A 23,651-nucleotide genomic window follows, 5' to 3' on the forward strand; every position below is an offset into this window, starting at 1 on the left:
AACCTAAAAGGCTGTATTAGTTTTCCTAGTTATCTTGCTACTTAGGTTTAGCAAAGAGTATCCTTTATGGAGAGAAAAAATATAAAATTTGTGGCTTAATTTTTCAGTTTTTAAAGGGGGAAATATTGCCTGACCTGTGGTGGCTGAGTGGATAAAGTGTCAACCTGGAACCCTGAGGTCACCGGTTTGAAACAATGGGCTTGCCTGGTCAAGGCACATATGGGAGTTGATGCTTCCTGCTCCTCCCCCCTTCTCTCTCACCTTTCTAAAATGAGTAAATTCTTTAAAAGTATTTTTAAAAAGTAAAGGGAAATATCAAAGTGTATATCATAAGATATGTTTAAATGAAAAATTGTTTTAGCTTGAAAGTCAAACTTTAATAATTTAAGAATAATTTTTTCCTGTTTTAGAAATCACATAGTTAAGAAGCTTGAGACAGAAAAAGAAGTCAAAGTCAATGGAATGAACAATTGGAATGAAGAAGATGCAAATAGTGACTTTAGTTTTGTGGAGCTAGAGCAGATCTTCCCAGGAAGGAAGCAGAATGGAACTCCTTATCACAGAGACAGCCCTGCCGTTTTTAATGGCCACACTCATAGCTCTAATGGTGCCTTAAAGACACAGGATTGCTGGGCGTCTGCGGGCAGCAGTGTTGCCAGCAGGCTTTCCGCAGACTTTGCCCAGGAGGAAGGGGAGTCCGAGACAAGCAGCACTGACTTCAGAGACTGTGGTATGCAACTGTTGCAGCAAAGCACCAGGAACACAGATACTTTGCGGAGTCCACATAGAACAAATTCCTTCTCCATGTCATCTTTGCACACTAAGACTAAAATAAATGGTGCTCACCACTCCACTGTTCAGGGGCCTTCAAGCACAAAAAGCACTTCAGCACCTGCTCTTAGCACGGCAGCACCTTCAGTGCCATCCAGACCCTCAGACTGCAGTTTTATTTCAGACTTCTATTCTCGTTCAAGACTGCATCACATATCAATGTGGAAATGTGAGCTGACTGAGTTTGTCAATACCCTGCAAAGACAAAGTAGTGGTATCTTCCCAGGAAGGGAAAAGTTAAAAAAAATGAAAACAGGCAGGTCTGCACTTGTTGTAACTGACACAGGTAGATACTTATAAAATTGTTTTCTTAATAAATAGTCATGCTTGATCATTTTGTTCTTAAGCTGTCATTGGTATTCTGATCAATATATTAAGCTCTCATAAGATAAAAGTCTTTGGGAGTATCAGGTTATGTAAGTTATAGTAAGTATAACAACATAGAAAGCTTTCTTTTTTAAATAATTTTTAAAAGATTTTATTTATTGATTTTAGAGAAAGAGAGAAAGGCGGGGGGAGGGAAGAACAGGAAGCACCAGCTCACAGTTGCTTCTTCGTTTGTGCCTTGACTGGGCAAGCCTGGGGTCTTGAACTGGCAACCTCAGCATTCCAGGTTGACTCCTTATCCAGTGTGACACCACAGGTCAGGGGAATGCTTTCTTATTTATTGAAATATTTTTACAAAATAGATTAAAGTATGACTAGCTGAAACTTTTTAGGTAATTTAAACAGTAACAAGGTTCTCAACATTCATTCCTCGTGTAGGCCTTATGAGTTGTTGAGGTTTTGAGCTATGTAAAATATAACATGTATTATATTTAGCACTTAAACTCCTGTAAGAATGAATTGGTTTGTGAGAGTAACTTAATTTCTAAAAACTTGCATCATACTGATTTTTAAATAATTAAATAACTTTGACATGACTTTTAATTGCAGTGGTAAAACTTTTAGGGAGATAAAGTATTTTCACTTATTGGTTAATTGTATTTCCTTACAAATATATTTCCTTACAAATATATTTTCCGTATCAAAAACAATAATAACCAACTATGTTTCATACCAGTTATTGTAAATTAATACCTGTTTTGAGGTTTTAGTTGTTTTTTACAGATTATATATTTTCCCCCTAGGGGAAAGGATCTCTGAAAACATTTAATATTACCATTTAATTTATAGCTATGGAAACTGAGGTACAGAGAGAAGCTTATGGTTTTGTCCTAGAAAGTTATAGTCTCTCCATTTAGACTTTTTCTGTTATGTTCTGCTGCTTGATGCATTTTGTTATTTCTGAAATATTTCAGAATAATGTTACAGTTATTAGATTATCTTGATGTCTTGGCCTTGTAACCTAAAGGTCATTTAACTTTGGAAGCTTCAAGGAATTCTAATGAATGAGTTCCATGAATGGAAATAAAATGAGAAATTTTTATATTGTATGAAAGCATTCAGTAGCCATTTGGTATATGCATTCTGTTGAAAGCATTGTTTAAGGTGGTTTGCATTATGTTTATATAATATACTTTTACAGAGCAGAATTATGATTGTTAAGATTTATTTCATAAATCTTTTCTCAAGGTAATATAGAGGGTAGCAAGGAAGTGCATGGCTTTGGAATTAGATATCATAGCCTGACCCAAATCCTGGCTCTACTGCACTCCCGAAGCAGGACCGTGGGCACATCATTCTCCTGAGTCTCGGTTTCTTCTGTGCAGTGGAGTGGTAGTGCGTGTGCTCCCCTGGGGGCTGAGAGCTTAAGGAGAACAACATGAACAAGGCTCAGTACCTGGTACATAGAACTAGATAAATGCTTCCATGGTCACAATTTAGTAAATGGAGTAGTCTGAACATTTTGGGCAGTAGATGTAAGTTTTTGGAAATCTATTATGTAGAGTAACCTTCAGTACTAGTATTCTTAAATCTAGCAGGGGAAAACTCCTTTATGAGATTGGAACTTCTTACAAGTTCAGGGTTCCTATTTCCAAGACTGTATCTGGAGGACTAGGGAAAAGGGTAGGAGGAAAGCTGTGGTTGTGGCTGGATTAATGTTAAAATAACCCCTGTGACTCTCCCTGAAGCTAAGGGTGATTAGAAACCATAGTCCTTAGGAGAGAACACCCACCTTTATCTCCTTAAAAGTGGTATATACGCTTTAGAGCTGATTGTTCATAGTACTTAATTGTATGAGGAGAATTTACACAGATTTTTGCTTCTTGAACTATTTTTTAAGCATGTCTGTTTAGAACAACCATGGTGGCTCTGAAATCCGACTGCCTGGGGTTGATTGCCAGCTGGTCTCCCACTGGCTGGGTGACTTAAGCAAGTACTGTCTATAAAATGGGCATAATTAGATAGTACTAAACTTGTAGTGTTGAATTCTCACATATAAACCTCCTACAACAGTGGCTGCCATCTAGTGCCTTCTCAATAATAGTAGCCATTTTTATTGTTATTTTTGTCAAGGAATGTTTGTAGACTGTATGTGGTGTACTGGTCATCTGAAGTTACTTAGCTCCAGGTAACTATAAAAACACCTTTATACATTTTTATAAAGTAGCACACAGAAATGTTAAAATAAGCATTTAGACAAACTTTTAATTTGAGACTTTATTAGAATACAGACTAGGAAAGAAACATGGTATTTTCGCAATTGATTTTCGGTGCTTGGAAGTTTAGTTTGTATCTGAATTACTTTTAGAGCTAAAGAAACTGAAATTTGCCTTTTCCTGAGGTAATAGAAATGATCTATAATAGATTCTATATTTTTAAGACTTGTAAGCATTTAATTTGTAAAATTAACTAGATTTGTTTTATATTAAAAATTAGTTTGGGTTTGAACATTCTCTTTTTCCTTCTAGGAAATGCACCGGTACTGAGTTCACCCAGACATCAGAGCTGTATCATGCATGTTGATATGGATTGCTTCTTTGTATCAGTGGGTATAAGAAATAGACCAGATCTCAAAGGTCTGTATTCTTGTTTATATTTTCAGAAAATTGATAGACTGTTATAAGTATATATTCTAAGGGATCACAGAATCTTTTTAAAGGAATAGTTCTAATTTTCCTTGGCAAAATCAATTCCTGCTTCCAAATTTTCTTCCCTATATCATGAAATTAGAAAAGTTTTTCTCCCTATTAAACTCAGTTCTTTAGGGAAGCACTCATCTTCAGCTGAAGGCTGGGACTAGCATTGGGCATTTTCCATATTTTTATCTATATTTACTATTTGTTAATGGGAATTTTATGGTAGCATGTGTCTTTGAGACATGAGTCACTGTGCTTTCTCTTTTATTAAATTGAATGGGGTGACATTGGTTAATAGGATCATATAGGTTTCAAGGTGCTTTCTCTTGAGTAACTATCCTGTACATAGTAAACGTTGCAATCTTTTTATTACAATTTTGTGTCACTGAATATCACTAAAGTATATTGTCATCTATGTAATCTTTGTTTTAAGGAAATTTTAGATATTTGTGAGCTAATCAGCACTTTAAAAAATATTGACTTTGAACTTTTCAGTGGTTCTCTGAAAGATGCAACATTTTCTTTCGAGAGTCAGCTCCTCCCTTAAGAAGCACAGAGGCTGCTGGGGTTACCGTAGGACTTGTTTTTGTGCCCCATGAGTGACTTTTTGATCATTATTTACTTATTTTTGTCCTTACAGCAAATGCATTCAATAAAGTATATGTAAATTAATTATGCTGTTGCTTTAGAAGTTATAGTTGTCACACAGGGAAGTGATACATGAAAAACTTTATAAATCTAAAATTGAGAACTGTATACTCAACATCTGATTATATAGTATCTTTTGCTATAAAACTAGATTAGTTTAGATACTACTCTACTTTTCTGACACCAGGAATGTTAAAAATCTAGATGAGTTAGTTCCTTCTCTCCTTACTCCTCCAGTCTGAATCTAGGGTCCTGAGTTACCTGTTCTCTAACTGTAAGAAACCAAACAAAAACAATGGAAAGCTAGGTATAATATTGCTTTAAAGTTGAATAAATGCATCAAAATTGTCAATACTTTACTTTTTAGAGGGTGCTGAGAAACTTAAATGATTTGTGCATGGTGATTGGTAATCTTTAAAGATAATAGCTCCTTTGTAGATTAACACCTAAACGAACGCCTAAGAAAAAAGTCATTTTTTAAATCTTTCTTTACAAATGTTGTCAGTGTTGTTAGCATTCCTCTACTTAGGTTTTAAAATAATTTTGTTCTTTTCCTCATAGGAAAACCAGTGGCTGTTACAAGTAACAAGGGCACAGGAAGGGCACCCTTGCGTCTTGGAGCAAACCCCCAGTTGGAATGGCAGTATTACCAGAATAAAATCCTGAAAGGCAAAGCAGGTACAAATAATGAGCTCTTTGAAGTCATAGTGCGTCTGTTGAAGACTTCTGGATTTTTCTGTTGGTATTGTTGTACAAATGAAAGCAGACTTGAAATAATTAGCTTTTTGGTTAGGGTGTTCTCAGGTGTCAGTGGCATCTTAGAGCAGAATCGGAATGTAATAATACCAATAACTGGCTTATGGTTGTGCCTTGTTGACTTGCTTGATGACATTTACCTGGGACAGAGAGTGAAGAATATTTTAAAGTTGTGATTAGTTTACTGTGTATAAATTTAGATTGTGGATAAAAATCAGACATTATTTAATGGAAGCCTCTAGACTCACAAGTTTGATGCTAGTTGTTTGATAACTGATAACTGTTTTGATAAAGATACTCAAGTTTATGCTGCTCAAGATTGGTATGAGGCAGTGGAACAATGACTGGAGGAACTTCAGTTTAAAGATAATAGCTCCTTTGTAGATTAACACCTAAACGAACGCCTAAGAAAAAAGTCATTTTTTAAATCTTTCAGAAATACCAGCAATCATACCCCTTATCTTCGTTGAGCCTATTTCATATGAGAACCCTTTCCTTACCTCTCTGACTTTAAAATTTTGGCTGTTAATAAAATAAAAATTATAAATATATATTAATCACAATACTGTTTAGATTTTTATGTCTTTTTTCCCTAAGTAAATTCTCTGAGAAATTTGCTTTGAAATTCTTTGATGTTGATCAGTTTTCTCATGGATGTCTCAAAGCCAGAATTTAAAAAAAAACTTAGTTTGTCAGAAAAATGTTAATCAGAAAGTAATCAGGAACGAGCTGTGCAGTAAAATGTCCCAGTTAGTTCAAGTCCCTACGCTTTCAGTTGTAAGATCTTGGGTTTGTTTTAGCAGTGATCTCAATGAAGTGAAGGCCAACAGAACACTAGTGGACGTTACTGAGGACGTTCTTGGCTCCGCGGTGGTGTTGGTTGTGACCATCTGTTTACATGGAATGAGTGTAAGAGGAAATGGTTGTAAATCTGTCTTTATGCTTCATGTCTGTCTGCATTCTCCAGATTTCCTAAAACTTTTCTTGCTCTTTAAATCTTTAAAGAGATTTTTGAGATTCTAGCATTTTGGGTGTCATGAGTAGATCTTGAGGTAGCTAATGTTGAGCTTTTGAGATTTAGTTGTATTTGTGGTATTTGACAATATGGATAGTTTCTTAAGTATTGGTAGTATGGTTTTATGGTTTTCTTTTTGTATTTTCCATGTGATATTATTAAAAAGTTAAATCTTAAGTTCTAGAAAGAACATACCGAGTGAATACTGAAAGAAAGAAAAACTGCTACATGCATCCCATCTGTTAACCTCTCAGTTACCTGATGCTCAGTCTCCCAGGGCTTGAGTCTGGAGTCTGCTGCACGCTACTTGTTTCAGCAGTCTGCGTCTGCGAGTGTGACCTTGGCAAGCAGACGTTTCCTAGGAGTAGCAGAAGCCAGATTTCTTCTATCTTTCCTTCCATTCACAAATGATCTAACCATAAAAAGTTTATTAACAAAATATTTACTGTCATTGGTTACTTGTCTTCATCAGTTTAGCCACTGGATTTTCATAACATTGTAATGACCTTTTATAATTCACATCTTTCCATCTCTAGTGTGGATGGTAAATTGGAAGGTAAATATTAAGAAGAAGATTGAAATTTCGCTTGACCTTGAAAACTGTCAAAAGTAGATTTTCCTGTCACTAGAAAAAGTGAATATAATACTTTGTATTTTATATTCTTTCTCTTACTATTTGTCACTTTTATGTCCTAAAGCCTTTGACCCATTAGGGCTTACCAAAACATTTGTCACTTGTAAAGTAGATTATCTTTTATTACAAAGTTTAGTTGCAGCTGAGCTTGCACTTAGAATTTGTTTTATCAATGCCTTTGTTCCTCTTCCTTCTTATTTTCTATCATTCTCTGGATCTTTATTAGATATGCACCAAATTTAAAATTTTTGAGGATCAAGTTAGGAATTAGAATTTTTGGTGTCTGCACACTAGCTTTAAAAGAAAAATCAGTTATAATGTTTTGACTTATATGTTTAGGCAAAGTATTAGAACAGCTAGCATCTTTAGCCCTTGTGAAAGCTTTATTTTCTTATTTGTCATATTCAGAAACTTGTCTGACAGACAGAATGAGCACAGCCCTCCACCATGGCTTCCTTTAGCGGCCGCCTCCTAAGCAGTACTCCGTGGTGACCTTCTCATTGATGACCGTATTGTCTGGGCTTCATTTCTCTTTGAGATTCATGGCTGGGCCTTTTATCCCTCCCTAGACTCCAAGATGTAGATGTTTCCTATCCCTGCAACAACATCAGTGTCCATTCTAACGAACAACAGTTTTAAAAAGCATGTTAGCCATAGATTTATTCTCAGCGATTTCTTTTTCACAGACTTTGGTCCTGGCCTCTGATTTCTCCAACCGTTCCTCTCCATGTGCCCGTCTAGTTTGTCAAGTTTTGATGAGCAGTTCTCTACTTTGCCCTCCAGTGAGGACAGTGTCCCTGCATTTCCCCGAATCTCCCTTGAAGCAACTCACTCCGCTGGTGGAGGGATCCACGCACTCTGCTGCACTGTGGAAAAGGTCAGCCAGCCCAGCCAGGGCACCCCATGGTGCTGCCTCTCAGGCAGGGCCTCGGGAGCGCAGGGACCTCAGATCCTGTTCTCACCTCAAATGTGGTTGTCTGTCATTTTCAAGACGGGTACCTTAGATTATTTAACTAGCTTTTCAACATAAGACACCTGACTCCCCAACTTAATGCATAGCTCATGGTTATCCTTTGAAAGGCAGCTTGTTGTGGCTGTTCAAGCTTCAACTTTATTATTATTATTATTATTATTTTATTTTATTTTTTGGTGTAGTAGAGCCTCTTGAGCTGTGATACTCCCAAAATTCTTAAAGATTTTCAGTTCAAAATCATGGACTTTTACTACTGATACATAGTCTTCCGAGACCTTTTGAAGTAAGTAGTCTGCTCTGCATTCTGTTCTTAATTTGTCATACAAATTATATGTACATGGTAGTCACAATATATCAGATATCATAGCTCAAGTTATATACTCTGCTGTTTTTATTTTTGGTGCAAGTGGAATTTGACCTCAGAGTTTGGTTTGCATTTATGCTTTGTGTGTATGGATTCCAGAATCCATAAATGCTTGTATGGGTCGCATAGTTTGTCAAAAGATGTTCACTACTGGAATCAAACCAGGGATAGTTGTTTTTTTCCACAAAGCCAGACACTTTGCCATTTTTTTCTGGTGGTGCTTTAACTTGGCTGGGTTTTTTTGTGGAAATTATGTCTCTGAAATGAACCAAAGAGAAATGCAGAGTTTGTGAGTTATGTCTTGTTCCAGTGTATGCAGAATGGGCTTGTCTAGAACTAGCTGAAGTGGTGTATCTTGGTCTCATTTTACCAACTAATGGTATTTTTGTTCATAATAGAACTAGAGCTGAGACTGTGTTTTTACAATATGCTTTTAAAGTCTATTCTTTTGGAACTCAGAGCATTACCCAAGAGACCTGTAACTGAAGTTGTTTTTTAATGTTTTTCAATGTCTGGGGAAGCTGAAGGTGGTATAGAGGCAATGCAGTGGCCAGAGTTCTCAGGCTCCCTAGTCTGTGTGCTTTATACTCATGTGTAAAGTTGTCGATTTGGTTTGGATATGAAGAGGTATTTGTGAGCTATACTGTTGGGCTAGAGTTGTATTCTTTAAAGCAGTTGGTATTCTGATCACACTTGAATGTTTTTAATTGAACATGCATTGTTGAACCAAATGTAGAATTTCTGAAAGGGGAATAATGTTGTGAGGCTCTTTCACTTGCTGTGTGTTCAAAACAAGAATCTTAAATTTAGGATGAAACCTCTTTATGGTATGTGACCTACTAAATTATTGTTTGATCAAATGACTTACAGGAATTTGATGGAGCTTTAAGTTTTGCAGATGGTTCTTTTAGGAAACAGCAGTGAACATTTAGAGAGATTTATATTTTTCATTAATTGTTTCCCATACGGTGAGCTACAGAATCATTTTTAAGTCTATGGGAGAGGATTCATCTTCCTGATTACTTTTCATCCTTGTCCATCTCAAGACACTGGGTTCAGGGGATATTTTTATGTTTAACTTTTGATAATTTTTAAAAAATTATTATTAAAACAATACTTTCCATTTATTCTAAGTTTTTATCTGACTGCTGGTGAAGAACTTAATGGAAGCAAACCATTTTAGGGTTACAATTTTTTTTTAATTAAATAAGGAGATAAAATAACAATGGAGATTTTTATATTTGGAATTTATTAAACATATATAAATTTATTTTTATTTATAAATATATTAGTGTAAGAAAGGAATGGAAAATCTATTTCTGGAATGGAATTTAAGGAAAATTAGTTTGTAACATAATCATTAAATTTTATTATTTTTAAAGCAGATATTCCAGATTCATCACTGTGGGAGAATCAAGATTCTGCACAAACTAATGGAATTGATTCTATTTTGTCCAAGGCTGAAATTGCATCTTGTAGTTATGAAGCCAGGTACGTAGAAATTGTGTTGTAGTACTTAGGGATAGTTAATTTATTTACTTATTTTTATATAATCTGGAAGTGAATTCAGATGTACTAGTCAGGCCTTTAATTTAAATATGTTACACACATGTTATGGAAAGAAATGTTTGTAGCATTAATTCCATCAGTTCCTTTTTTTTTCCCTATCTCACAAATGCTAGATTACTTTTAGTAAATGATGAACCCATAAGTCCTACAACGGAAACCAAAAGAAATTGGACACTGTCATTTTTAAACCACTGTCTTTTTTTAAGCATTAATTTAAAGAATCAGATACTTTTAAATGAGAGAAAGCTTTAGTGTTTATCTACTCTAACCATTTCTTTAACAGTTAAGAAAAATCCCTTGTGATTTAAATCCTTACTATTCAGTGTCTTTTTAAAATTATGTTAAAATTTGATTGTCTCCTAAGTTAAAAGCAAATTAATTCCACACTAGCTTACCTTAGCTCCAGCTTTGTGTGTAAACTTTATCTTATGGTATTTGAACCTAATTTTAATACTAGAGGAAACAGACATACAACGTATGTTTCACATATTTTTAAAAAATCAGTCATTTAAAAATAATTTATTATAATAGTTGTAAAAGTAGAGGGAAGTAATAATGAGTTAATTTAAAAGAGCAGTCTTTATTTTTTAAATTTTTTTCTAATAACAGACATGTTGATGTTTATAACACAGCAGGCATTAATGCATTGTTGGCAGGTGTTAAATGTTTAACTTAAAAATTATAAAACAGCCCTGGCCAGATAGCTTGGTTGGTTAGAGCATCGTCCCGACCACAGAAGTTGCTAGTTCCATCCCTGGTCAGGACACATACAGAAATAGATCAATGATACTGTCTCTCTCACTCTCCCCCATCCTCTCTCTCTAAAATTAGTAAATTAAAAAAAAATTCAAAATTATAAAAACAGTTTTATATCTGGTACATTTTTCAGTTTTTGTTTTGTTTGAGAGACAAGATAGGTAGCATCTTTATGGTTTTGTCATTCATACTTATTTTTAAAATTGAGATATAATTTCAGGTGTACATCATAATGATTTGATATGTAATATTTTTCAGTCTAGATTGGTGTTACTTACGCAAATCTAATCTGAACAAGAAATTTCAACTCAATATCCCAACCCCCAGGCCGCGGACCGGTACCAGTCCGTGGGCCATTTGGTACTGGTCCGCAGATAAAGAATAAATAACTTACATTATTTCCATTTTACTTATATTTAAGTCTGAACGATGTTTTATTTTTTAAAAATGACCAGATTCCCTCTGTTACATCCGTCTAAGACTCACTCTTGAGGCTTGTCTCGTAAGTTCGACAATTATATTTAAAAATACCACAGTTTTTACGCTGGTTGCGTGATTTTATTTTGTGCATTTATCTGTCCCACCTTAAATGTCAGTCCGTGAAAATATTTTCTGACCTTAAACCAGTGGCCCAGAAAAGGTTGGGGACCTGATCTAAGCTATTAGAATAGCTTGTTTAAATTTTTGCCAAAAATAAAAGGGTATTTAAGAAAAAAAGTATTATATTTGTATAATTATAAAATATTTTAACTTATTTTTCATTTGTGCTTTGTTGAACTTTTCTAAGACTGCCTTTCTGCTTGATGGCATTGTTTTAATTTTTTTCATTGTTGGTTGATAATGTAGCCAAGTTAAAACTTATTTTAATTTTAAAAAGTTGCCAAATATAAATGCCTTTTGGATGGGTATATTTCTGTTAGCACAGGAAACTTAAAGCTGATCTTTGTTGTGCCCAGTAGGCTTGTCTTTCCTCCCAAGTGAGTTAATGAGTGTGCCTGTGCGTCTGATGGCTGGGCAGTTTTGTGCAAAGCTACAGGGTGTGGTGAAGTCCACGTGGGCTCTCACACTGAAGTGGAAGCGCACCCTTTTTGTGCTGCCTCTGCAAGGTCTCTCTCCTCTTTCCTCACTCCTCACTCAGTGCCCCAGGCGGAGTGCTGGACTGACGCTGAGGCTGCGCCCAGGGTAGAAGTGTCCCAGCTCCAGGTGGTTGTGGATTCCAGGAGCCACATTTGTGCCTAGGCGCCAGGTTTCTGATGTGGTTTGGATGGTGCATTTGTATTGTATCACAGATAGTTATTGTCAAGCTGAGTGTATTTATTACAAGACACTAGAGTGACAATGTAGGAGGGCCAAATAATAGTATGTAGCAAGCCATTTAAGTGCCACTTAAATGGCATGTGTTTATTTTAAAGAGATACAGAAAGTGATGAAAATGAAAATGAATTTGAATTTAAGTTGGGGGGGGAACCCCACAATAACCACAGCAATGGGATTTTTGTCCTTTAATTGTAATTTTCTATTTTCTAGAAGGTTTACTGCTAACGATCTCCAGAAAACAGTTTTTGGATACCTTCTTGTTGTGGCTATGTAATAGTTACATTTCCTTTAAGCAGGAAGTTTTTAAAATTTTTTATTAATTGATTGATTTTAGAAGAGAGAAATATCGACTTGTTTCATGTATTTATGCATTCATTGGTTGATTTTTATATGTGCTTTGACTAAAGATCAAACCCTCATCTTTGGTTTATGGAGATGACGCTCTGAGCCTTCCCGCCAGGGTGGGAAGATTTTTTTTTTTTTTTTAGTATGTATAGTCACAGTGGCATCAGAGAAACTTCTAGGTTGGGAATGGGTACTGGACTGTAGGGATGGTTAGCCCAGTTTTATGCATGGATAAATTTTCAGTGGACAGATTAGAAGTGGGGTCAGCAGAGGATGGAGCATGAGCATGAGGTAGTAGAAGTCACAGGAAGGTCACTCTGGATATGTAGCTCAGAATACATATTAGTCAGTAGTTTCACCACACTTACCAAAGGGACAAGCTTTGCAAGTAAGTGAAAAGATGGATATAAGGATGAATAGATAATGATATATAGATATCCTAGAATCATAGATTTTTAAGACTAACCCATTTTTTTGCCTATTGTCATGGGCTTTTTGTAAGGATTTTTGACTCGATTAGCGGTGTGGGTGTCTTTCAGTATATTGAATGTGGTTAATTTTTTCTGTATGTTGAATGTGGTTAATTTTTTTGTCCAACATCAAAATCAATTGTCTGAGCATAGCATATTGCAAGAAAGAGTGTAATCTCTGCATTGCAAACTGGAAGAAGCTGTTTCTGCTATACACACTCAGGAAGTATTGGTGGTGTATCCAAGGACTTTTAGTGGGAGGAATAAGAAGTCACTGTAGTGAAGAGTCACTTCAGACTGGCTTGTAATTGTCTCCTCATTTATTTTATATGAGACAACTCTCATTTCTCAGCTGTCAACTCAGGGTGTTTTGGTTCCCTTGTTTATGGGAAACGTCTTAGGTTTTCCTTTTCCATTTGTAGCTTCCTTTCAGTGTCTAGTGGCTCCTAAACATTTCTCTCCAGGATGTATAACAGCCCTGAGATTTTTTGTGTAAGTAAAAATTTTGAAAATGAAATTATTGTAAATATAAGAAAATGATGTTTCTAGGAAATGTGTGGTAACATTCCTTCAAAAATAAATAATTACCTTTGTAAGTTTAGCTTTACATGCTTAACATGTATATCGAGCATTATTGGAAATGTTTTACAGTACATTATTGTACTTCTATGTAAACTTCTAAACTAGTCTCCTGGGGTTAACAAAAGTAGGTATACAGTTCATTTGGAAAATACTACAGTAATTGATAATAATACGAGAATAAGTGTTTCATATACTCAGAACTGTATACCTACTTTTGCCTATTCTGGATGTATACGTCCCTGTCTTACTAATCAGTATCCATTGCCTCTATCCATCGTTGGTGGGTGAGGGCAGTCATCCTCATGATTATCCTGAAGCTGGTTTTGTTTACCATCTTTTACCCACCACCTTGCAAAATGCCTGAGACATAAAATTTTGTTGATGTCTTTACCATCTGTTTGTCAATCATCACTTCCTTTACAATCATTTCTCCTTGTTAGATATTTCTCACCTACTAGGAGTTTTGCAGTTAGACAGTTTATTACTGTTTTTGTATATATGAGAGATGCATGTGATTTTGCATGTTTTTCTGAGGAAGCTAGAGGATTATTTTCCTTTCTGCTGTTACTGCTAGTCTGAGATGGGGAGGGAGGGTGCCGGAGGTCTCTGAGGAGTCAGACTATAATGTTTCTTAAAACGGGGCACACCTCCATGCTCTACAAGCACTTAGTAATGCCCTTCTCACAGAAGTTAGGGGATATTTTATCACTGCGTATTCATTTTAAAAGATCCCCTAAATTTTGTGAGCAGTATATTTATTGAATGTATGTGTAGAAAAACCATTTGATGTATTTCAATAGGAGTGTAATCTGAAGAAAGCAGTGCTTATTATTATTTTGCTTGTGTTTTTACCTTAATATTTTTTCTTCATTCACTGAAGAGTAGTAAAATGGAATTTTACAAATTATGTGTAATTCTATAATTATATTTTTGTGCTGAGTGCTCCAGATATCAAAGGTAATGTGGGGCATTGAGACACACAAAAGATATAAAATTAACCATTTTCAGTTAGGTCCCTCAAAGTTCTGAAACACTGGTTCCTGCCCAGACTGATGTCCTGCCATACTCAGTGAGCATCTCAGCCCCTGTGGAGGCACTTCTGGGGTATGGCATTGGTCACTTGGCAATATGGGGAGGGGTAGCAGGATACTTGTCCTTGTAGCACTGTTTTATAGCGTTCTTTGTTTATAATCTTTGTCTTTGGGGGATGAGCCCTCGCCAAATCGTGCCATGTATTGGGGAAAAAAAAGTCTGTTTGGTAGCCCATTCCTGCTCTGAGGTGGTGATGACATCACCAGTATGGCCTCTGGTATCACGACCAAGGGACCAAAGGTCTGAGCCTTAGGAGAACTCTTCCATTGCACACGAGAGCCAGACCTTTGGATAACTTAATTTGGACATCTTCACATGTTATTTACATTAATCAGTCAATTCTATAATTTTTCTTTTACAGGAAAACAAACCTGTAAGTTTTTTAGTACTTATTTTTACCCCCAATAAGAATGGCGTTAAATGAAAATTGGTATATTTGTGCATGGATATAATATCAACATACTTGATTATTTTTCATTTAGTATTTTTTAGTGTAACCTCTATTGTGTTATATTTTTTCTCTAGACAAGTCGGTATTAAGAATGGAATGTTTTTTGGGTACGCTAAACAACTTTGTCCTAATCTTCAAGCTGTTCCATATGATTTTCATGCATATAAGGAAGTAGCACGCACTATGTATGAGACACTGGCAAGGTACCATGTATGATATTGTCATTGTGTGTGTATTCTGCTTCTGTCTGATGTTAAACGGTCCCGTTCCTTTCAGATTGTCAGGCACTTAGTTAGGCTTTTTTCTCATTAAGGAACCCTCTCCTCAGCATCCTAGCGTGAAAGCTCTCTCCCTGCTCGGAGCAGCTCCAGAGCTCAGTAGCTCTGTCCTCCCGCACTGCTGCACTCGGTCTGAATCAGGCGTGAGGTCTGATTCTCTGTCTGCGTAGCTTGTAGTCATCATTATAGTTTTCTTTCCATGGAACCAGACAGAGTTGAAGGATTGGGGTTTTTAAACCTGGTTGTTCCCTTTTATTACATTGGAATTATAGTTTTGTTTAAAGTCAGAGCTGACTGGTTAACAAGTAGACTCTTTAAAACCCTTTGTCTTCTAAATGATTAGGTATACAAAAAGTTTTATAAAAGGTTTAGTAATAGTTTCAAGGTGGTTGTTTACTTAGCTTGAGAAAAGGAGATTCATTTTAAATTTTACTGTGTAAGTATATTTAATAACAGTTCAACCTCAAAATTTTAAATAATATAACAGAGCATCTGTGCTCTAAAGCAGGAACCAGCATGTTTTCTCTGCAATGGCTGTGTAAGGTCTGTGTCCCAGCCGCTCAAGTCCTGTGCAGAGTGAAAGCAGCCACAGACAATGTATTGTGAGTGGGCGTGGCTGTCCCACAACCTTTTTATTTACCAAAACGGGCATCTGGACAGTGGGCTAGTGTGCATCAACACTTGGGTTGTATTGATGTTCTAAGGCAGTGGTAGTCAACCTGGTCCCTACCCCGCCCACTAGTGGGCGTTCCAGCTTTCATGGTGGGCGGTAGCGGAGCAACCAGAGTATAAATAAAAAGATAGATTTAACTATAGTAAGTTGTTTTATAAAGATTTGTTCTGCCAAACTTAGCGAAAATCTGACATAAAGTACTTGGTAATTATTATTACATGCTTTAACTTGCTGTAACTCTGCTTTATAAATTTTATGAAGTAAGATACTTCCCTACTTTATAAATCACCATTACTGTGGAACCGGTGGGTGGTTAGAAAATTTTACTACTGACAGAGATACAAAAGTGGGCGGTAGGTATAAAAAGGTTGACTACCCCTGGACTAAGAATAGACTTTTTGTCTCTGTGTTCACCTCTTCCTTGACTTTTTTATGAGTTATTTTGAATTCCTATTTATTGAGTATTTTGATTCAGGGAACTGTTGCTGCTAGTCCTACAGAGAAGAATTAAGACCCCCCCCTTTCTCTGCCTTTATGGGTGCTTCCTTTAGCAGGAAAGAGAAAATACAAAGGGAGAGGTGAAGTTCTTTGGCATCAGCATGTAGGGTGTGTACTGAGTGATGAGCCTCAGGTGTAGTCAAAGCTGTCCTTAGACCCACATGGGAATGTTGGTATTGCCAAGTGAAAAGCTGGCTTTTTAAACCCTGTTGCAAAGCTGAGTGTAGTAGTGTCCAAAGGAGGCTAGAAGTGGGTGACTCAGCTGGATGGTGGTTCTCACATGCTCTGGGTCCCATGGTCCCAGAGCAGATTACCAAACCTGAGCCTCAGATCAGGAGAGTTTGAGGAAGATACGTCCACATCCTATTCCTGATAGAATTTTGGTCTGTTGAGACATTTTCAGTGGCATGTGGCCCTTCTTTGGAAAAAATTCAGTGTTTTCCTACTACCCTTGGGAAGTCTTGCCTCATCTGAGGTCACCATGCCTCGGGGTGCCTTTCACTGGAATGAATATAGATACTGATTAACCTGACCTGTTACTTACAATAAGGCTTCGGTGAAGGCTGAGGCTGTCCCGCTACTGTACCTTACCAAGTGGACTGCTGAAGGCACATTTGGGTCCTCAGGCCTCTGGTTGCCTCCCACCGTGGTCCGTGTATTTAATTAGCATTGGAGCCACATGGCAACTCTACTCTTCTCTAGCTAATTAAAATAAGTCCTTTGTGTGAGTAGATCATGCCCCAAAACAAAACCCAAAATATTTCTGCATGCTGAGAATGTCAGTGGTGTCCTTTAAATAGGCATCAGGGGTGGATGGCCACTGTCCACTATGTCCTAGGCCTGCCACAGAGAACATAAGTAATTGTGGTGTTTTGTTTAGGACAGCATTGATTGCTAATTTGGCAGGTTTGTGTGATTTTTCTACCCTTTAAAAATTCTGGTAAACTGTTTCTGAAAAATTTTTAGATTAAATGATCACTTACCCACCAGAGAGTGTAAACCACTATTTAGAGGTTTACAAAGGTATTCTCAGTATAGGAAACTGGAATGATCATTTCTGTCCAATTTTTGGTAGATAATATGGAAAAAAAGAAAACAATTAATTTACTTGGCATTTAAAAGGTGACTAAATAATAGCACTTGGGCCAGTTTAATGAAAATGCTTTTTTTTAAAATTCTCATAGGGAAATTTTGGAAAAAGATGGCATGGAAAGACTGTATTTTGCATCAGTTGTGACTACGGACAGCAAGCTCTGGTTGTGCCTCACTGCCTTTGCTTTGTGTTGACAGCTACACACATAACATTGAAGCGGTCAGCTGTGATGAAGCACTGGTGGACATCACCGAGATCCTCGCGGAGACCAGGCTCACTCCTGATGAATTTGCAAACGCTGTCCGCATGGAAATCAAAGACCAGACAAACTGTGCTGCCTCTGTGGGAATTGGTTAGTGTCCAGCTTCTCTCCTGTTCCCTTGTCTCGTAGCATTGATTTGGGATCTTTGGATATTGCTTGATTTTTAGTAGTAACTTTAGATTTTGTTTTCATTACCTTACTGCAAAGGCCTCTTCTACAATTCTTAGCTTTGCTCACAGTGTGCTTCATGTGAGGTGAAAGTGTTGGAAATGCAAATAGAAGGTTGATGACATCTTTGGAATAAATGTGTCGGAGTATTTCTGGCTTGTTCTTCAAAAATGGGGAGAACTGAATTTAGTATTTGTAAACTATATTTTTTTCAGAAGTGCACGGAAGCCGTGTTTGAAGCAGTGCGGAGTGGGGTATATGATGGTCAGAGCTGGTAGCTTGAGGCCTGTGGTAATTCAGTTGCTTTCTGAACTTTAACCTCCTGGAATGCCCAGCCATTCTCTATTTGCAGTTCCAGATGTCACCCTCAGAACAGGTGCCCTCAGTGACGGTCCCCTCCCTTGCCTGTTTTGTCCTTAAGCCTTGAAGTTTGTTTCCTCAGTTAACTGCACCACTTGTGCTGTGTCTGCTCTTCAGCTGTACTCTACTCTCTGGAGCCACTCTGCTACCCACACTTCCCTGAGCGGCCTCCTCTGGACCTTCTCAGCACCTATCTTGCCCTTGTCTCAGGTGGCTCCAGTTTGTCCCTGATGTGCTCTGTGTGCCACAGGCTAGAGAGCTAGGGAGAGCTTTCTCTTAGCTTCCTGCTGTCACTTCCAATCACTACTCCTCCATTCACATGCAGAACCCTTCCTCTGGAGGTTACCACCTCATTTGTACCACAGCATTTCAGTTCATGCAGCTGAAAGGCTAGAGCTGTCGAAGGAAGATGTTTGTGACTTACTTTTCCCCAGAGCACAGCCCTGTGCAGGAGCATGTGGGAAGCGCCAGGGTTTGGCCAGGAGGAGGAAGCAGAAGTGAGGGAACCTTGGTCCTGAGCCTTCACTGGCTTTCTTCAGGGAAGGCCAGGAGGGCAGAGGAAACCACTGAGGGCTGGCTGCTTGGAATAATCCCAGCGGTCTTGGGGCCACAAGAGTGGACTCTAAGTGACCTGGCCTCTGGATCTGGCGTGATTGATGTAGGGCAGGGAGTGCTGGCTTTGGGTGTGTGATAAGAAAGTGGCTGGGGCTGGCTTGTGTATGAGAGGCACCTCTAAAGAAAGTGTTGACTCTCCTGAGACATTAGCTAGCCTGGGAGGGCGTCTCTCCCGGCCAGCAAGATTCAAGACTTTAAGGTGGGCCCTGGCCGGTTGGCTCAGTGGTAGAGCATTCGATTCCCGGCCAGGGCACATAGGAGAAGCGTCCATTTGCTTCTCCACCCCTCCGCCGCGCCTTCCTCTCTGTCTCTCTCTTCCCCTCCCGCAGCCAAGGCTCCATTGGAGCAAAGATGGCCTGGGCGCTGGGGATGGCTCTGTGGCCTCTGCCCCAGGCGCTAGAGTGGCTCTGGTCGCAACATGGCGACACCCAGGAGGGTCGCAACATGGTGATGCCCAGGATGGGCAGAGCATCGCCGCCTGGTGGGCAGAGCGTCGCCCCCTGGTGGGCGTGCCGGGTGGATCCCGGTTGGGCGCATGCGGGAGTCTGTCTGACTGTCTCTCCCTGTTTCCAGCTTCAGAAAGATGCAAAAAAAAAAAGACTTTAAGGTGTCAAAATATTGTAAGATACAGAAAGTAAAAACATGAAGAATTGATTCATAGCTGTTACTAGCTAGCTAGCCATCCTGGTGTTGGCCTGCAGATTCTTCTCATCATTCATTTAGAACTTACCTTCCGTAGTACATGTCAGGCACAGGCTTTTTTTTGTTTTATTGTATGTATATTTTTTTATTACTGAATTTTATTGGGGTGACAGTGGTTAACATTATTATACAGGTTTCAGGTGCCCAGTTATATGCACATCTCTGTATACTGTATTGTGTGTTCACCAAACAGGTCAGGTCTCCGTTGATCACCATTAACCCCCCCACACACACCCCTCCCCCCCTCCCCCTGGCAGTCACCACACTGTGGTCCTTGTCTGTGAGATTTTTCTCTTTTTTATTTTTGACCATTTTTGCTCAATCCTTTCATTGCTCTTCCTGTACTTATTTTTAACTTACAAGTGTAACAATATGAATACATATTTTTTTATCTTATTTTTATTAATTTTAATGCAGTGACATTGATAAATCAGGGTACATATGTTCCGAGAAAACATCTCCAGATTATTTTGACCTTTGATTATGCTGCATACCCCTCACTCAAAGTCAAATCGTCCTCCGTCACCTATCTGGTTTTCTTTGTGCCCCTACGCTCCCCCCACTCCCTCCCTTTCCTTCCTCGCCCCTTCCCTACCCCTCCACCCCACTCCCTGTTACCATCACATTCTTGTCCATGTCTCTGAGTCTCAATTTTTATGTCCCATCTATGCATTGGTTCATATAGTTCTTAGTTTTTTTCTGATTTACTTATTTCACTCCGTATAATGTTATCAAGGTCCATCCATGTTATTATAAATGATCTGATGTCATCATTTCTTATGGCTGAGTAGTATTCCATAGTATATATGTACCAAAGCTTTCTAATCCACTCGTCCTCTGACGGACACTTAGGCTGTTTCCAGATCTTCGCTATTGTGAACAATGCTGCCATAAACATGGGGGTGCATTTCTCCTTCTGAAACATATTTTTAAGTGCAGTGCACATTTAAAACAAAATTCTCACATGATGTTTCCTCTCCTCAGGCCCCTTTTCTTCTTTAGAACTCATTGTTTTTCTCATTTTGTTGTGACTTCCTAAAACTGTTTCTCTCCATTAATATCTATGTATTTACCCTAGGAAAACAAAGTTTTTATGTAAGTCTTCCATAAAATGAAGATATGTCCTTTATTTACATCTTTCATAGATTTTAGAGATGCGTTATTTACATTCAAGTTCACCTAACATCTTGGCTCAGAACCTGATGCCTTCCCGGTCTCGCGCTGCTTTAGTTTTCGTGTTCATTTCCGTGCCGTGGACCTTGCTGTCAGTATCTGAGTCTCACACACCCTCTCTCTGCTGCACATGCTCTGATCATGGCCTGAGACTTCTGGTTCTTTGGGCTTTCTTTCTTTTCCAGTCCGATAGCTTTATTTCCCTACCTAGCCTGGTTCTTCTGGCTGGTAAAACGAACTAATTTCTGATCATTGTCCTCAACTTCCTGTACATCAGAGTCTGCTTTCTCTCTTCCTTTTCCTGGGTAGGAGATAGTGAAGTGATACTTTGGAACAACGAATAAACCTCTGTCCAGTAACCATGCTGGTTTGGTTAATCTATGATACTTAACAAAATTCTGCCAGTTTTATACAATATTTGAATGATTAAAATTGCAAATTAATGATTTTCATTGTTTTGAGAAATTTGCTTAGTAACCTGTCTGTAGATGTGTTTGTTAAGGAAGTCTAAAAATAATTGTGAATATTTCTTGAACAACTTCTGTTTTTTTACTTTATAGGTTCTAATATTCTCCTGGCTAGAATGGCAACTAGAAAAGCAAAACCGGATGGCCAGTACCACTTAAAACCCGAAGAAGTCGATGATTTCATCAGAGGTCAGCTGGTTATTAATCTGCCAGGTAAATACAAATCTTTTTAACATTTATTTACTGTAAACATTGACTGGTGTTAAAAGTTTTATAAAATATCTTTCTTCTCCAAAATATGAATTAAATATTTTATTTTTGAATACTAGAAGAAACAAAATTTGGAATTTCACAGTATCTCGATAGATCAGGACCTTAGTGTTAATGTTCATTCAGTTTTGCTTCTGATGTGTTTTAATTTAAATATTTCTTAAGTAGCAACATAAGGAATTCTAAGAAATCATTTAAAGGGAATATGATGAAATTGACTTTTGGTCCTTTATATAAATCATAATTCAAATAGTGTACTTTTAGGTCAAAGGTAAAATTTTGAGAATTGAGTCATTTATTCATAAAATTATCTTACTGGACTAATGACAGATTTTAGTAAGTAAATAGTTTTAATTAAATGTATAAAGTACATGAATAATAGCTGAAAAAATAAAACCTAAAGATGAAATACTGTGTTTTGTTAACTCAAGGTTGACATAAAACTTCCATCTACATCTTTCTTGCCAAAACTAGGATGTAAAAAGTCTTTCCATAGAGATATCATCAAATATCTCTACAGGTAATTAGATAACTTAAAAATGGCTGCCTTTTAAAAGGCCTTCAATAGATATAATTTTGGGTGTAGGACAATTCCTTTCACAATTATTAAATATTTAGACTTGCTTTCTATGATAGATGCCTCTTTCTAAGACATTTGTCTAAACCGTGTAGCAGTCCTTGCTACTGTATCAGAGAAACTGCTCTTGTTTGCTGGAAGCAGCCTGTGTCAGCTTCACAAGGCAGCACATTTTTAATGAAGGTGTTTTGAATTCATTGTTTGTTAAAAATAGATTTACTGATCTTTTTAGATGTATGTTCTTAAGCCTAATTAAAGCATATCTGAACTAAGAAATTTGTTATAGGCCATAAACTATTAAATGACCCAAATGCCATTTTCTGATGGGTTAATTTTAAATATGCCATAGGAATTTAACTTGTTTATATCATTAGTCTATGGTAAACTTGGTTTCCTTATACTTTGTGTTGCTCAAAGTCAGTTTACTTATACTTTGTTTTGCTCAAAAGTCATTTTCCAAGGACCTATTGATGACGTTAGTGAGGACCTCCTGTACCTGTTCAGAAAACACAGCTTAAAGTTTATACATATTATTGCAGTTTTATTTTTGAAAGAACCAGGATATTTAAAGCTGCCTGTGAATTTGGGTTCAAGTTTATTATACTAGCCATCTCTACAGCTGTCCAATTTGCTACAGCTGCCATAGCATGCTACCACAGACTGGCTGGCCCAAGCAACGGGCACTCACTTCCTCAAGATTCTGGAGGCTCCCAGGTTATCATAGGGTTAGTTTCTTGTGAAGCCTCTCTCTTTGTGGTTTGCAGATAGATGTCCAGTCCTCTCTCCCCACCCCCATGTCCTCACATGACTTTTCTCTGTGTGCATCTCTGTCCCAATCTTTTTTAGGGACACCAGTCATATTAGATTAGGGCCCACTCATATGACCTCATTTTGCCGTTCAAGGTCCTATTTCTTTTTTTTTTTTTTTTTTTCTTTAAATAAATTTTTATTAATGGTAATGGGATGACATTAATAAATCAGGGTACATATATTCAAAGAAAACATGTCTAGGTTATTTTGTCATTAAATTATGTTGCGTACCCCTCGCCCAAAGTCAGATTATCCTCCGCCACCTTCTATCTAGTTCTCGGTGCCCCTCCCCCTCCCCCTAACTCTCCCTCCCTCCCTCCCATGTCCTCCCTCCCCCCACCCCTGGTAACCACCACACTCTTGTCCATGTCTCTTAGTCTCATTTTTATGTTCCACCAATGTATGGAATCATGTAGTTCTTGTTTTTTTCTGATTTACTTATTTCACTCCTTATAATGTTATCAAGATCCCACCATTTTGCTGTAAATGATCTGATGTCATCATTTCTTATGGCTGAGTAGTATTCCATAGTGTATATGTGCCACATCTTCTTTATCCAGTCTTCTATTGAAGGGCTTTTTGGTTGTTTCCATGTCTTGGCCACTGTGAACAGTGCTGCAATGAACATGGGGCTACATGTGTCTTCACGTATCAATGTTTCTGAGGTTTTGGGGTATATACCCAGTAGAGGGATTGCTGGGTCATAAGGTAGTTCTATTTGCAGTTTTTTGAGGAACCACCATACTTTCCTCCATAATGGTTGTACTACTTTACAGTCCCACCAACAGTGAATGAAGGTTCCTTTTTCTCCACAGCCTCTCCAACATTTGCTATTACCCGTCTTGTTGATAATAGCTAATCTAACAGGGGTGAGGTGGT

The 23,651-nt window shown here is 37.7% G+C and overlaps 1 protein-coding gene across 10 annotated transcripts in view; it reads left to right on the top strand.

The window, feature by feature from the left end:
• REV1 (REV1 DNA directed polymerase) overlaps positions 1 to 23,651 on the top strand; it is a 135,588-nt gene that overhangs the window by 85,534 nt on the left and 26,403 nt on the right. For 6 of the 10 annotated variants that reach the window (XM_066267852.1, XM_066267853.1, XM_066267845.1 and 3 more), the window contains 7 exons: positions 411 to 1,117; positions 3,687 to 3,794; positions 5,064 to 5,180; positions 9,627 to 9,735; positions 14,901 to 15,029; positions 17,566 to 17,720; positions 21,209 to 21,328. In XM_066267852.1, the coding sequence (XP_066123949.1) occupies positions 411 to 1,117; positions 3,687 to 3,794; positions 5,064 to 5,180; positions 9,627 to 9,735; positions 14,901 to 15,029; positions 17,566 to 17,720; positions 21,209 to 21,328 (1,445 nt within the window). The remainder of the gene's footprint in view (positions 1 to 410; positions 1,118 to 3,686; positions 3,795 to 5,063; positions 5,181 to 9,626; positions 9,736 to 14,900; positions 15,030 to 17,565; positions 17,721 to 21,208; positions 21,329 to 23,651) is intronic. The other 4 variants (XM_066267846.1, XM_066267848.1, XM_066267849.1 and 1 more) reach the window with 3 other exon arrangements.

The sequence above is a fragment of the Saccopteryx bilineata genome, chromosome 3 (genome assembly GCF_036850765.1).
Source record: "Saccopteryx bilineata isolate mSacBil1 chromosome 3, mSacBil1_pri_phased_curated, whole genome shotgun sequence".
Taxonomy (NCBI): Eukaryota; Metazoa; Chordata; class Mammalia; order Chiroptera; family Emballonuridae; genus Saccopteryx; species Saccopteryx bilineata.